Genomic DNA, 17,037 nt, shown 5'->3' on the forward strand with positions numbered 1-17,037 from the left:
GTAGAAAACCATTGCTCAAGTCAATGGGGTGTATTTCTATGAGAGTAAAAAACACAGACATATGAATCCATATTAAACCCTGCACATTGGTGTCACGAAACGATTGGTTTCTGTGAGAAAACGCACAGTATTTGTTATTTTTTTTACCTTATATCAGACGAATTTCATCCCACAGCGCCATTACTTCCGTCGAAGAAGACCAAAATACTGGTGCGATCATAGACATATTTACGTAGATGCCTCATTCAATATATACTGTATGTCTATGACCGCAATGTTTTATTTTATTTTATGGAAGTAATGGTGCTAGGGAATACTAGATGAGATTCACCTGATAAGAGGTAAAAAATTAACACTGATCGGTTTCTCACAGAAACAAATCATTTCCTGACATCAATGTGTCGCCACAAGCCACAGGGTTTAATATGGATTCGTATGTCTGTAGAAATACACCCCATTGACGTGCATTATAAGTGCAACGGTTGGAGTTAAAAATCTTCATTTGAAACAAACACAGCTACATAGCCCATCACATTTTAATTTTTGGGTAAACAGGATTGGGGCATCTTCCCCCATTTTAGTTTGAGACTGGCCAGTATAGAAATATTGCGACAACCAGTATCTTCTGTTGACAACAATGTGAATGTGCAGTAAACCATACTACTGTATACAGTGCAACACATCTTTCTGTCTACCAATGTCCCATACATTACATTGCATTATTTAGTAAATTACGCCGAATTGCATTTGCTTTATGCCTGTAATTGTGATCTTCCATTACAGCACCTTTTCTATTTATTTATTTATTTATTTATTTACCATTCAACGTTAAAAAGGCTCTGCAATCCTGATGTTAATCAAGTCAATCTTGGGAAAAAAGGTTTATGCACTAAGAAATGATTGTATACAGTAGATTTGTTTAGAATGTTTTCATCATCAAACAGTTTTGTTTTTAACCTAGGTGTTATGAATGGTTTGTTGTATAAAATGCAAATAAAATAATACTTTTGGTATTATTGCATGTGTGCCATATGTAATCTGGCTTTGCCCTTGATTCTAGTAGAACTTTCAAACTCATAACTAACAGCAACAGCAATTATCTTGTGACAACGCAGGCTCCAAATCAATTTTTAATTTCATACTATTTAAAACAACTTAAATCAAACATCCTGGTATCAGCTCAAATCCAAATCCAGTTTTTTTCCCCCTAACACTTTTTATTAGATTTTTTAAATATATTTTCTTTTATTATAAACAGAGTAGGCCTAATGTAAATTTTAAGTTTTAACAGATGTCACTGATATAATTTTATGAACCTTCCAAAGCTTATTACAATTTTCATCTAATTTGTAATAAACTCATTTAAGCAATTAACACCCATTTTGCTCTTAAAGGGTTAGTTCACCCATAAATGAAAATTCTGTCATTAATTATTTACCCTCATGTCGTTTGACACCCGTAAGACCTTTGTTCATCTTCTGAACACAAATGAAGATATTTTTGTTGAATCCTAAGATTCAAATGTAGGACGGATTCTATGCAACATTTTATAAGGCCCCTGGAGCAGTGTTTTCCAACCACTGCTGTCTGCTGAACACTAGTGAATGGCTGAGAGATTATGCTTCATCCTAGAATACTGCATTTGAAGCATTAACAACATAATATGCAAAGATAGAAACATACATTTATTTTAATTAGTTTCAAACAAATCCTCTTAGATAATATTTAAAGGCTTAACACATGTCTAGGAGGACAGACTGAAAAAAAAAATCTGGTAGATTTTTTGGCATAATTTGTATTAACCCTGCATTTACCAGATATACCCTGCATTCACCATCGAGTGGAGTAGTCATTGACTTTTAAAATTAAACATACTCATTTCTTGTACGGTTATTTAGTGAGAGTTCACTTACAGTTCAAGTCAAACAACTCAACTTGATACATTTTTTTATATTTGTTTCACAACAATATATATGATGTCACACAAGATAAGTGTTACTTTACTTATATGAACATAATATAATGGACATTTCCATAGAAGTCACAAAATTATGGAAGAATAAATTGAACTGGAAAATATTAGTTCAAAAACTTGCTTAGAATAGTGCTACATTTGTAAATCCAAAGCATGTTGTATGATTTTGGCTTGGTGAGGGATTCAAGCTGTAAATATGAAGTGCTGTTACATCTTTTGATATATTTACATACTACAATTCTGCTACAGTGGCTCATGGCCAATGTTGTGATAAGTCATTCAAGAGCTGCATGTAGAACTTAGAAAATGTTTCAAATAATGTATTGATATCAAACCATGAACTGACACTGGGGTTTGTATATTTGACTCTATAAGATTTGCACTTGAGGCCTACAAACCAGAGTCATTAAAAATGACACATAAAAAAAAGATCTGTGCAATTCTTTGCCAAGTTTCATTTTCTTAGATTTTATTATGCAATGAATTTTCCAGACTTCCCACTTTATAAACTGTATTTCTTGGTGCATTTGTATTAAGTCAGACAAATATATAGAATTTTAATAAATAACAGAGAGACAAACACAATGATCAATAAGAGAGCTGTTATGTATTATGTAGAAAATTACAGATTTTGCAAAGACTAGTCTATCAGAATTAATCACAGGCAGCTAAACCAACAGTGTGTACCAAGTCTGATGTTATCGGCAAATACATCATGCACCACAATGACACATGGTAAGCTTAAAATATTAGACAAAATTGTCACATTGTACTTGTCATTAAACATTAGGATCTACTTTCCTAGACAAAATGGGAGCTATCCACTAGTAGCTTATATAGGTACAAAGGTACATGCAGTGAGGAATATATATATATGTATATATATATATATATATATATATATATATATATACATACACATATACATATATATATACATAAATATATATATATATATATATATATATATATATATATATACATACACATATACATATATATATACATAAATATATATATATATATATATATATATATATATATATATATATATATATATATATATATATATATATATATATATATATATATATTTTTTTTTTTTTTTTTTTTTTAAACTATTTTTCTGTATGATACAGCTGCAAATAAGTATTTAAACACCTGTCTATCAGCTAGAATTCTGACCCTGAAAGACCTCCACTCCATTTATTATCCTAAATTAGATGCACCTGTTTGAGGTCATTAGCTGCATAAAGACACCTGTCCACCCCATACAATCAGTAAGAATGGGGAAATTCTCACAGAAATAGGGGAAATTGCCAAGCAGCTTGGTAAAAAAAAGGTCCACTGTTGGAGCAATCATTAGAAAATGGAAGAAGCTAAACATGACTGTCAATCTCCCTCAGACTGGGGCTCCATGCAAGATCTCACCTCGTGGGGTCTCAATGATCCTAAGAAAGGTAAGAAATCAGCCCAGAACTACACGAGAAGAGCTGGTCAATGACCTGAAAAGAGCTGGGACCACCATTTCCAAGATTACTGTTGGTAATACACTAAGACATCATGGTTTGAAATCATGCATGGCACGGAAATTTCCCCTGCTTAAACCAGCACATGTTTAGGCCCATCTTAAGTTTGCCAGTGACAATTTGGATGATCCAGAGGAGTCATGGGAAAAAGTAATGTGGTCAGATGAGACCAAAATATAACTTTTTGGTCAAAATTCCACTAAACGTGTTTGGAGGAAGAAGAATGATGAGTACCATCCCAAGAACACCATCGCTAATGTGAAGCATGGGGTGGTAGCATCATGCTTTGGGGGTGTTTTTCTGCACATGGGACAGGGCGACTGCACTGTATTAAGGAGAGGATGTAAAAGGCCATGCATTGCAAGATTTTGGGGAACAACCTCCTTCCCTCAGTTAGAGCACTGAAGATGGGTCGAGGCTGGGTCTTCCAACATGACAATGGCCCGAAGCTCTAAGCCAGGATAACCAAGGAGTGGCTCTGTAAGAAGCATATCAAGGTATGGGGAGTGGGCCAAAATCCCTCCTGCAGTGTGTGCAAACCTGGTGAAAAACTACAGGAAACGTTTGACCTCTGTAATTGCAAACAAAGGCTGCTGTACTAAATATTAACGTTAATTTTCCCATGTGTTCAAATACTTATTTGCATCTGTATCATACAAATAAATATTAAAAAAAAAAATCATACATTTTGATTACTTGATTTTTGTGTGTGATTATGTCTCTCACAGTGGACATGCACATACAATGACAATCCTCACTGAATATACACTCAGCCCATGCATGCTATCAACTTAAAAAGATTTAACATGTGTTTTAACATGTGTCAATGTAATTAAAAGTTCAGTAAAAGCCCATATTCAAGTGGTCTGTTCACTTTGAGTTTAGACTAGAATTACACAATTCTGCGAGTATAGACTTCACTGTATTACATTAATTGAAATATTTTTGCCAAAATTTAAACAATCATGAAGAAGAATGTCATTACCTTTACATTTATGTAAAATAACTACCAAATACACATACAATCAAAGATGTAAATGGTTCAACAGAATGAATGCATGTACAAGATTGTACAATATTTACACTTTCTGTCTGACATTCAGACCATAAAAAAGAGTAGGCAACATAGATTAAACAGTGTCAAAAATACCAATAAAGTAGCATGCACAATGTAAAGACGCAAATAATTTTGAGGTTTAAATTTGCCAAATTATTTATTTGGCTACAGCATAATATGTGCTTCAGTGGTCAATACATAAAAAAGAAATTAATGAAGCACAGCCAACAACTTTCTAGTATTTCTGAAACATAAAATACATGTACCTTAAAACAAGTGATTTTATCTTATGTTTTGGAATTTTTCTCTGAGGTTCTTGACAACGCTGTGTTGACTAGCATCAGCCTTTTTCCCAGAATCCAATACATTTTTAACTGCATCATCAAAGTGTTCACTAGGGGATGGAGCGTTTTCAAGTTTTTTGCACGGATCAATTTTAGGCACCTGGTCAGTCTTAGATCCTCCCTCTTCCCTCAGACGGTATTCCTCTGACTCCTGATATGCCCGACAACGGTCAATGACAGCCATGATTGAGATCTTCTCACGAGAAGTTGGCGAACGAATTTGGACGTAACTGTCATCTGTTGTTATTTCTTTTTTCTTGCACTCTTTGGTAGGTAGGTCCATCTCTGCTGGTGGTGTAACCTCTGCCGGTGGTACTTTCTCAACCACAATTATATTCTTCTCATTTGGAAGGGTAGCTTGAGCAGAGACATAGTAGCCACTGCTGTCATTTTTACTTTGAAAACTATGCAGATCTCTCATGTACAAACTACCCATTTTTTGGTCGAGAGAACCAGCACGATTTGCCCGAGGCAACAATTCTCCTGTATCCCTTCCCGGATAAAACATTTTAATTGAAGTGTCTGTGGAGCCATTAGAAGTGACTAAGCGGCTAGAAGAGCAGCTTGAACGTCTTCTAGAGCTGCCGTCAAACATCCTCTCTGCCACAGAACAACTTTGGCCTACTAGTGGCTGAGAAGATGAGCTACCATGGTGTGCATATTTTGAGCGAAGCTCACGGACGTCTGGCCAGTTGAAGTTCTCAGGTGGAGGACTAAGAGGACTCCTGGAATTTGACAGATGTGGGGACAATACCTTTGGGCTACTGATAGAATTAGGAGTGTGGACTAGGGTGGGAGTCATAACCTGGCACTTCTGGTCTCTATCATAATCATTTGCAGTCATGGACATCATCAAGTTGGGTTTACCTGTTATTTAAATGCCAAATGTAAGTGGAGCAGAAAAACATAAGATTATTTTATGTTTGGATATACAATACAAATGAAAACAGTGGCAAAAGAAAAGAAAAGCCAAAGCCGGATTAAAGAATGTCTTTGAGCAACACATGGTAGTGGTATTTCGTTCTCTTCAGTGTTTTTAAGTGATTTGACTGAAAGATCTAAAAATAAACATTCATTATAGTCATATAGACAAGTCTGTTCCATCTTACCTTTGGTCTCCTTTTCTGGCTTTTCTTCCACCACCGACAGAAGGTTCCTCATGGCCAACCATGTATCTCCAGACTCCTGACTTTTCTGTCTCTGCATTGGTTGTGTGCACTTAATGCGTTGACTGTACTTCCTTGCAAGATGGAAAACTTTGTTGTGGGATGAATCAGCATTTTCTGCTGACTGAGCTCCTGTCTCTCTCTCATCTTCAGTTTCTGCTTTCAACCTGATAACCCGGGGGACTAGAGATCTAAGGGCTCTCCCTTCATCCTCCCATTGTCTGGGTCTGATAACATCATTCTCACTGGCTGCATGGTTTTCCTTTTCTTTAGGTGAAGGTGTGAATGACTCCTCTCTGATAGTGCTCAGATTTGAATCTTCAGATATAACCGGTCCATCAACACCCTTGGCTTCTGTCTTTTTACCCAGATTCAGATTCTTCCTGGGGACATTGGAATTGGCTTCACTAAAATAAGGACTTTCTAAGGGTTTCAGTGCTTTGAGGTCCCCTTGACATCTAGTGACCTCTCTTTCCATATCTTGCCAGACTTTGATCATCTCAGAGGAGGGAAGGAAAATCTCTTCCGGATGATTCTCAGTTTGGTAATAGACAGATGTAGATGGTTTAATGAAACCATCTACATCAAGGTCATACCTAGTGAAATCTGTAGGAGCACTGATGACAGGTTGTTCCAGAGAGGCTGAATTTGCAGTCAAATTGGTCTCTGATAGAGTCGAGGTAACAAAAAGAGATTCAATAGCTTTATCAGATCCAAATGTACTGGAGGTCTTCTCTAGGGCAAGGCCTTTATCATTAGGAATGCTGTTGAAACGACTAACTGAATTTCTAACAAGCCCACTTGGAATGTAAGTGAGGCTCTCTCTACGCTTTAGGCTAAAAGTAGCATCCTGGTGTTCTGCATTCTCATAGTAGCTCCTTATCTTGTCAATGAGTAGTTGATCTTGCCGGGATAGCACTGAATCCCTTCTTCTGTTGAGGCTTCCATCAGCATCAAAAAGTCTGTTTTCCCCTGATGACCCGATTGTGAAGTCTACTGATGCAAGTGCTTCTTGGGTCAATGGAATGCAATGTGACTCAGGTGAGCAGGTGCTAGCAAGGCGGTGTTGACGCCCATGGGCATCTCCCAGACTTAGAGTGCTTCCAGTCCTGCTGGGGAGAAGTGGAGATGGACAACCGAGGGAGTGTATTTCATCTGTACTTACACTACTACGCCGTGTGGTACAGACAAAGTGTTCAGCAATAGCGCTGGCCTTGTCAAGTACAGATGATGGTAGGATGCTAGTGGATTCTGATTTCTCTTCTACATCCTCCTCTTCTTCTGAAGAATCACCAGGGGTTTCGGTTTGGTGTGACAGAGACGAGGCCTCTTCTGTCTCTTCTTTGAGACCTTTCTGATCAACTTTTTCCGGTGCTGACTCCAGATCGTGAATATTTGGGACCTGTTGGTCTATCTCTATCGAGTCTGAATCACAAATGGTTTCTGGTTTTACTTTCTCAGTGGATCCCCAGTAAGAGGATATTTTCAGGTTTTGGGATGTGTCCTTGAGGGGGTAAGCAGAGAATGTCAAAATACAGTTACAAGCTGAATTTCTTGATCTCTGTGTTTGTTAAAGGGGTGGTAAAACATGATTTCACTTTTCTAACTTAAGCTAATGTGTAATGTTCCTGTTTGAGCATAAACAACATCTGCAGAGTTACAGTCCAGTTACACTCCAACTAAAATATTTCAGGTCTTTTATTGTTTTAAAACTGATGATTTTGGCATACAGCTCATGAAAACCCAAAATCTCAAAAAATTAGCATATCATGAAAAGGTTCTCTAAACAAGCTATTAACCTAATCATCTGAATCAACTAATTAACTCTTAACACCTGCAAAAGATTCCTGAGGCTTTTAAAAACTCCCAGCCTGGTTCATTACTCAAAATCTCAATCATGGGTAAGACTGCCGACCCGACCCTGTCCAGAAGGCCATCATTGACACCCTCAAGCGAGAGGGTAAGACACAGAAAGAAATTTCTGAATGAATAGGCTGTTCCCAGAGTGCTGTATCAAGGCACCTCAGTGGGAAGTCTGTGGGAAGGAAAAAGTGTGGCAAAAAACGCTGCACAACGAGAAGAAGTGACCGGATCCTGAGGAAGATTGTGGAGAAGGACCGATTCCAGGCCTTGGGGGACCTGCGGAAGCAGTGGACTGAGTCTGGAGTAGAAACATCCAGAGCCACGATGCACAGGCATGTGCAGGAAATGGGCTACAGGTGCCGCATTCCCCAGGTCAAGCCACTTTTAGGCTACAGAGAAGCAGCCCTGGACTGTTGCTCAGTGGTCCAAAGTACTTTTTTCGGATGAAAGCAAATTTTGCATATCATACAGAAATCAAGGTGCCAGAGTCTGGAGGAAGACTGGGGAGAAGGAAATGCCAAAATGCCTGAAGTCCAGTGTCAAGTACCCACAGTCAGTGATGGTCTGGGGTGCCATGTCAGCTGCTGGTGTTGGTCCACTGTGTTTTATCAAGGGCAGGGTCAGCTAGCTATCAGCAGATTTTGGAGCACTTCATGCTTCCATCTGCTGAAAAGCTTTATGGAGATGAAGATTTGGTTTTTCAGCACGACCTGGCACCTGCTCACAGTGCCAAAACCACTGGTAAATGGTTTACTGACCATGGTATTACTTTGCTCAATTGGCCTGCCAAGTCTCCTGACCTGAACCCCATAGAGAATCTGTGGGATATTGTGAAGAGAAAGTTGAGAGACGCAAGACCCAACACTCTCGAAGCATCCTGGGCCTCCATAACACCTCAGCAGTGCCACAGGCTGATTGCCTCCATGCCACGCCGCATTGAAGCAGTCATTTCTGCAAAAAGATTCCCGACCAAGTATTGAGTGCATAACTTGTTTTATTGGTCGGATGAAATCGGATGAAATATTCTATTTTTTTGAGATTTTAATGAGCTGTATGCCAAAATCATCAGTATTAAAACAATACAAAACCTGAAATATTTCAGTTGGTGTGCAATGAATCTAAAATATATGAAAGTTTAATTTTTATCATTACATTATGGAAAATAATGAACTTTATCACAATATGCTAATTTTTGGAGAAGGACCTGTACAATCATTGATGAACATCTTTGATTTTACTGAAAAAAAAAAAAAAAAACTATATGAGAACTCAGAACCTTTGAGAAGGTTTACTAAAATTCTACCATACCATTGGGGATTTTTTTTTTGAGATTTGACAACCATTATTAAAATATTATAAAAATATTTTGTAAGCATATTGGGTAATTGTGTGTTTTATTTCTGATGATGCAGTGAAATATGCCAAATAGTTCTATTTTCATGATTTATCAAATTTTTATATTTTGAGTTTCTATTTATTAAACAAATTTCCTTCATTGTATCAACTAAAATTTTTAATTTCAATAAACTCAAAATTAAGGCAACCAGGTTACTTACTTTTTCAAGTTAAACCAACAAAAACCAACAGTGTAGCGGAATTATTAACGACGGGCCGTTGAATTATTAGAAAAAAAAATGCACACCCGATGTGGTGATGCGGTCATGACGTGAAGTGGAGTTCAACAAAGCTGTTGATAGCTTTCTACTGCAGTTATTAATAAAGTTATTAAAAAGAGAGCGAGAGCGACAGAGACACACACAGAGAGAGAGAGCTAGAGAGGTGCTAGTTCTAGTTCAGAGCCAGAGCCTAGTTTCAAAAATCGGTTCTGTCTTTGCACACCCACAACACCAGCTCCGAAACAGAAAAAAAGGTTCTCATCTAGCACCAAAACATTGCTGAGCTAGAAGTAAGAACCGTTTGCGTCAGGGGCTGGGGGCGGGACTGGGTGGTTCCGAGACCAACAAGAAGAACACAAAAATGTGACCGCCATTTTTTAACAGCTGTTCGTTGCACTCAATCAATCAATCAATCAATCAATCAATCAATCAATCAATCAATCAATCAATCAATCAATCAATCAATCAATCAATCAATCAATCAATCAACTTTATTTATATAGCGCTTTTACAATGGCGATTGTTTCAAAGCAGCTTCATAGTGTTAAACAGGACAATTTTGCAACAAAATTTTATTTGGCTGTACAGTCTTTCTGGAGAAAACAGTGATGCAATCAACTTATTTTAATTTATCACAGAGTGACATTGTTGGCAGATCATTATTATAGTTTATAGAATTAAATAAGACCTAACTAATTAATATATGTATATATGGGTTTTATATATTTGGTTATTGTATTATTTGATAAATTGGGTTTTTCTCAACAGCCCAGCCAGCCTGTTGGGTTAAAATGCCACTGGGTTAATTTAACCCAGAATGTGTTCTGTCCAATATGTACTCTAAATAATGCTGGGTTGTTTTTTAACCCAAAATGCTGGGTTGAGACTTTTGGGTAATTTTTGTTGGTTTATTTGATCACATTTGAAACACTATTGGGTAGTTTAAAATTTCCAGTTGTTGGGTTAAACCTGCTGGGTCGCAATGGTTGATTCTACCCAGCTTGGTTGTTTCACATGCTTCTCGCCTTGATGTTTAAATTCACTCCCAAACTGTCATTTTGAAAGGACAAAAAAAGAGGCAAAGCCACTGGTTGCAGATGCTTTAAAATGGGTTTTATATAATGTTTTCATTAATAATCATTTTAATTTCCATAATTAGTTTTTTTCTTCTTTACAGCAACAATTCTTAAGCTTACATGACGTGAACTATAGATGACAAAGATTTACCTCAGAATCCATTGCAATGTAACGTAACTGACTCACATAGTCATGTTAGTCAAGGTATGTGTGACGATAGATTAATACAGTTTGTGATTATTTACACGGAACCATGATCCCTTTAAGAAAATTAACTATGGTTTTATGTAAGGATGTCACAAGTACAGGTACTTCGGTACCAAGTAACTTACATACTGAGATTTAAAAAATGTGACGATAGCCTACCAGCATTTCTGTAGTTGCCTATCGACTCCCAAGTATATTTGGTCCTCACAGCTGCTTTCAGTCACGTCACATCAGTGTTCATCTAAGTGTTTATCGCAGGGCTCCAGACTGTAGCTGAATATATACAAGTCTCTGTGAATATTAAATACTACTTAAATATCACTCTTGCATGTTCTGCATCTCTGCGAAACTCTTTCGTTTTCTTTATTAGCAGTGTCACTATTTGAGGACATGAACGGATAAACCGTCACTTCGTGAGAATTTACAGTTTCATTTGAGAAAACTGTCATATCATGAACACAGGCACTCAAAGATCACAGCATCCCGTCCGATTTAACGTGAAGAAATTGACAGAATATATTAGGTTTATAGTTGTTATTGTTGCCAATTTTAACATATTTGTGTGTTGTACCATTTGACAAGCATTAAAAAAATATTATTTTAACAGTCTAAACATATATTCTTCATTTGTTCTAGTTTTACAGTAGGATAATACACAGGATTAATTATAAGAACAATCCAGAAAGAAAAATTCAGAATAGCAAATCCATTAATGGTAAAAATTGACTACATTTTGGGTTTTCTCTAGCCTGATGTGGTCATACTCAATTCTAGTCAGAATATGAGTCTGAAACTGCTCCATTGGGCTGTGATTATGGGGCGTGTTTCAACTGAACCAGAAAAGACATCAATTGGATAGACCTACGACCAATCAGAGCAACGAAGCGAAGCATTGTCAAATGTCAACTTAGTTCAACTGAACTGTGTTGCCAAGTCCGCGTTTTTTCCCCTGCGGGTTGTTTTCTATGTCCGCGGGTTGGAGCGACTATTATGTGATATATAGACCCATGAGTGCGAATTTTAGCAGGCAACCATGTCAAAATAACACACATTTTACCCCCCAAATGCCATTTTTCCCCCGGAGAACCCCCCGAGAAGCTATTGTTTAGGGCTAGTAGGTTTTGTTGCTAGTAGGGAAGGTTTTGTTGTAAAAACTTGGCAACCCTGTCTGCACGCAAGCTGAAATCAGGCTGGAATACACGATCTTTGCCGGAGTTGTAAAAAAATAAAATAATTTAATGATACACCGAGTACTTACCCAACATGATCATCATTTTTGAGAGAAATTGTGAAGGTGAATGCATACACAAGCAAGCACTCCGTTTAGGATTCGGAAAAATATAATTCAAGCCCCTTTGATGACGTGCATGATTACGTTACTGTTGATCATCTATCCGTCATCGTCTAAAGCCCACCCTGATGATTTCATTGGTCCGAACAGTTTCTGTTCTAGGATAATTACTCCTCTATGGAGCAAGGCCAGACCGAACTGCTCGACCTAAAAAAATTGTGGGCGGGGCTAAGTTCGGCTGGCATCCAGGCTAGCTTTTCTCAACAGCCCAGCCCAGTTGGGTTAAAATGCCACTGGGTTATTTTAACCCAGCATGTGTTCTGTCCAATATTTACCCAGCACTGAGTTGCCAATTGGGTTGTTTTTAACCCAGCCAAAGAGTGTACCCAGTCTAGTTGTTAGTGTGTGTAATTTCTGTCTATACAAATCATGGTGATCTGCATGAATGCGCTTCGATGCCGATGTATGATCATATAGCCATGAGCCATTGTTGATGGAAGGCTTGTTTGAGCTGTATGACATAAAAGTAATGTTACAGTGAGATGCAAATGAGTCTTTATGCTTTTAAATTTGCTAACGTGGTATTTAGATATCATATGCAGATCAGCGCCGATGCATCTCAAACAAGCCTGGAGTGTTTGTATTTCCCGCTACCTCGTTGCTGAGAAAAATGAGATGTATACAGTGATATAAGACCTGGCTCTGTGGTGGCTCTCTAGCCTGTGGAAAGCCAAACAGTTTCTTAAAGGCTCATCAGTCGAACCAACTTAGAACTGACACTAGAACGGGCTCTAAATTAACACCCGGTTCATTCTGGTGGAAAAGGGGTAAGAGAGCTTTGTGTGAGTCAGGCTACCTCTGTGCATCTCTGAACAGCGCTATTACTACCTTGCTAGTAGAAAAATGTCACATGTAGCCTTTAAGTTGCTTTATGTTTTTTTTTTTTTTTAGTCCTGTAATTTTCATTATTACAGTTAACTATGCGAAGTGGGAACTGTAATGCGGTCAAGAGAGCTGCCTGGAACTACGATCATACTTCCTAGAACCAGGAAGTATGATCATATTAGCCCAGTTCTGTCAACACCGCACTGGCTCCCAATTAAAACATCCCATACATTTTAAAATCCTGCTTATTATTTACGAAGCACTAAATGGTTCAGCTCCCCAGTACTCAAGCGAGCTCTTAACACATTATACTCCATCACATCTATTGCGGTCTCAAAACTCTGGCCAGTTGATAATACCTAGAATATCAAAAACAACTGCAGGCGATCAATCCTTTTCCTATTTAGCACCTAAACTCTGGAACAGTATTCCTAGCATTGTTTGAGAAGCAGACACACTTTGTCAGTTTAAATCTAGACTAAAAATGCATCTCTTTACTATGGCATACACATAGCATTTTTAATTATTCATTTTTAATTTTTTTATTATTCAGATCAATTGACTGGCTGCATTAACTAGGTCAGCTGGAACTCTTCTGAATAACATCAATGTTTTCTCCAGAACGACTGTACAGCCAAATAAAATGTTGCTGCAATATTGTCCTGTTTAACACTGTGAAGCTGCTTTGAAACAATTGTCATTGTAAAAGTGCTATATAAATAAAATTGATTGATTGATTAAATTATATTACATATTTAATCACTCATGTGAAAAATTTCAGGAATAATAATATATTTGACGCAAATATATGTTCAGAAGAAACATTCATGTTGAAGAACTGTTAATAATAAAGAATGAGAAGATTGGATCAGTTGTGCTCTTTTTTTGTGGAATACTTACCCCAGCCTGACCCAGAGTCTACCTTCACCAGCACCCGGGTAAATTGAGTTTGAGACCCCTGCTCTACGGTATGCACAAAAGGTCAATATTCACCACTAACCTTAAAGATATTTCACTGTTCTACAGCTGTGTTTGATGTACGAAAGCAACATAATATCATGTCCTTATTTCACTTATTTGCATCCTGACCATGTATTTTAATCTACTCATTTGTCTGTAATGGAACGTGCATCCCGTCACCAGTAAGTAAGCATCGACACGCCAGCCTTGAGATCTCTCACTGTTTTACAGCTGCTTAAACCTAGATAGATGCAGGAGAGCAATAGACAGAACAATCGTGGACTTATTTACCACTTAACTTATATTTTATTCCGTTATGTTTGTTTGTAATTAGAGCACGCGCCGTGTCATCGAAGCGTTGTGCCTGCCACGGTCTTTACAGACTACTGGTAAAGGTAGGGGGGGTTCAGGGAAACATGCATAGGCGGTTAGTGAATCACAACACTGAGTCAGCTAACCAATCCAAGCCCATTGCGTATTTTTGAGGGACCGGCTTCATATGACCGTTTTTACTAGGAGGGACCACTGGGATTCTACCAGTGTAGCATAAAGTATGAAAAATAATGCAATTTTTAAAAAACGAAGCATGAACAAATGTTAGAGTGCACCCCACAAACACAATCAAGTCTTTGAAAGAATGTGTTTTACCACCCCTTTAAATAAATACCATACATATACCATACATATTACAAATTAACTTACAAACAATCAGTACAATTCTAATTATATGTGTCAAATAGTAAGACTAATACAATTATATAATAAATAACTTGAAAACTTAAGTAACAACTCACCTGTTTTGAGATATATTTTTCATCTGTAAGACATGCCTCCACCGGTTCAACTGATGGGTTGTTTTCTTTTTTCAAATTATTCTCAGTGATCTCAAACCCCTCTTCTTCCTAACATAAAAACACGTTTTAGCATTTATGTGTGACATAAAACAAATAACTTTAAATAAATGCATAATAAAATGTGCACTGTTATATAAGCAATGCCATTAAGAACAAACATAAAACAATTACTAGGTAAGATAATTATTCTCAGTCCAGATTAAGTAGAATTTCCCCACATTTATCTGTGCTGATTTTGGGAGGAAAATCTGTCAAATGTTTTTTAACAGGGCAAAATCTAATTAAGTACAATATTTAATAAATAAACACACAAAGGAGGAAAGGAGAACAATGCGAATGGTGGTTGATGCAGTTCTGTGGACTTTTCTGCATGATTTTCTGCATGCAAATCCTTTTTTGGCCTGGGTAGGGTTTCAACAGCTATTCTTAATTTCTTAAAATGGAACCCAAACTCCATACTAGAGACTTAGTAACAACTAGCTAATTTGTAACTATTCAGTTGCACTAATTGTTCTAAAGGCAGAACATAGCTAGTAGGTTGTACGTTCTCTGTAAAGTAATGTGCAGGTGCATAATGACATTTATTCTTAGTGATCCATTAGCAGCCTTGAAAAAGGTGAGCAAAGGTTATGTTGAAAAACGCAAATTTCAGTGTATCCTTCATTCTCACTTTGACAAGCATGAACTTCCTTGAAGGCAGGTAACCTACTGAAGTTTAAAACTATTGGATCTGCCCAGAGCCACTCTGGATCTGCCATAACCATAATCATTAACGTTTGGTCGTGATGTATGCCATCTCAAACCATAGACTGTAGCGCACGACATCACAACGTAATTGTTCTCAGCCACTCCCTCTGTGGAGTTTAAATTTCTAAGAATGTAGGTTCTACAATGATTAAGGTTAGATATAGGTATGTTCAGTGTTAGTTCCTAGTTATTACCCAGTTATACTATGTAATTATCATAATAAGTGCATAGAATGTACATGTGGAACAGGACTGTAAAATAAAGTGCTTCCGAAATCTCATCAGACCTGAAGTACCGCTCCTCATGCATATAAGCCACAGGCATGTGGACTTATTGTGAAAATGTAAAATTACAAATAGATATCATATGAAATATTCTTCAAATTTCATATGTAAAACCATAAAGAAAAACTCAGAGGGACAGTCCTAGGGTAGCACAGTAAAACACTGAAAAAATCTATATAAAAAAAGGATAACCTGAAAATGTATTTGATATTTATCTGCACACCCCCAGGGTATCCAAGATGTAGGTGTGTTTGTTTCTTCAGTAGAACACAAATGAAGATTTTTAACTCTAACCGTTACTCGTATAATGCATGTCAATGGGGCGTATTTTTTTATGTGAGCCACTATGAGAGTAAAAAACACAGATATACGAATCCATATTAAACCCTGTGGCTCGTGGCGACACATTAATGTCTTAAGACACGAAACGATCTGTTTGTGTGAGAAACCGAACAGTATTTATATAATTTTTTACATCAAATACAACAGTTTATTATTATATACAGTATACAATTTTTTACCAACAAATGCCACGAGTGCGCCATCACTTCCGGCAAGTGAGGTCAAATGTACGACATATCTCAATGGGATAAAAGCAGCGGAAGTGATTTCTTGCGCGTATCTCTATGCCATTATTGTGTAATTTGACCTCACTTTGAGGCAGAGATGGGGCGGGGACAGCTGATGTACACAGTGTTGTATTTGAGGTAAAAAATAATATAAATACTGTTCAGTTTCTCACACAAGCAGTCCGTGTTGTGTCTTAAGACATCAATGTGTCGCCACGAGCCACAGGGTTTAATATGGATTCATATGTCTGTGTGTTTTTTACTTTCATACTGGCTCTTATAGAAATACACCCCATTGGCATGCATTATACGAGCAACGGTAGGAGTTAAAAATCTTAATTTGTGTTCTACTAAAGAAACAAAGACACCTACATCTTGGATACCCTGGGGGTAAGTAGAAAAACATCAAATATTCATTTTTTTTGTGAACTATCCCTTTAAAAATCTATTATTGATTGATTATTGACTTTACAAGGTAAATAAAACATGGTTGAATACACTGTAAAATGCTTGTGAGATTCAAAGCGACCCTCTCATTAACATGCAATATGATTAAAGTCGCATATGCAGGTAAAAAGGGGCAGAGCATGAGAAGAAAAGTCAAACAGATGCT

General features: G+C 37.2%; 1 protein-coding gene across 1 annotated transcript in view; it reads right to left on the reverse strand.

Moving 5' to 3' along the window:
* Positions 1 to 3,092: 3,092 nt before the first annotated feature.
* Positions 3,093 to 17,037, reverse strand: part of plekhg3 (pleckstrin homology and RhoGEF domain containing G3) — a 108,873-nt gene continuing 94,928 nt past the window's right edge. The window contains exons 17-19 of the mRNA XM_067417400.1: positions 14,765 to 14,872; positions 6,015 to 7,575; positions 3,093 to 5,772 (exon numbers count right to left, since the gene is read on the reverse strand). Coding sequence (XP_067273501.1) covers positions 4,844 to 5,772; positions 6,015 to 7,575; positions 14,765 to 14,872 — 2,598 coding nt within the window. The 3' untranslated portion in view covers positions 3,093 to 4,843. The remainder of the gene's footprint in view (positions 5,773 to 6,014; positions 7,576 to 14,764; positions 14,873 to 17,037) is intronic.

Source organism: Pseudorasbora parva, chromosome 15 (assembly GCF_024679245.1).
Source record: "Pseudorasbora parva isolate DD20220531a chromosome 15, ASM2467924v1, whole genome shotgun sequence".
Classification (NCBI taxonomy): Eukaryota; Metazoa; Chordata; class Actinopteri; order Cypriniformes; family Gobionidae; genus Pseudorasbora; species Pseudorasbora parva.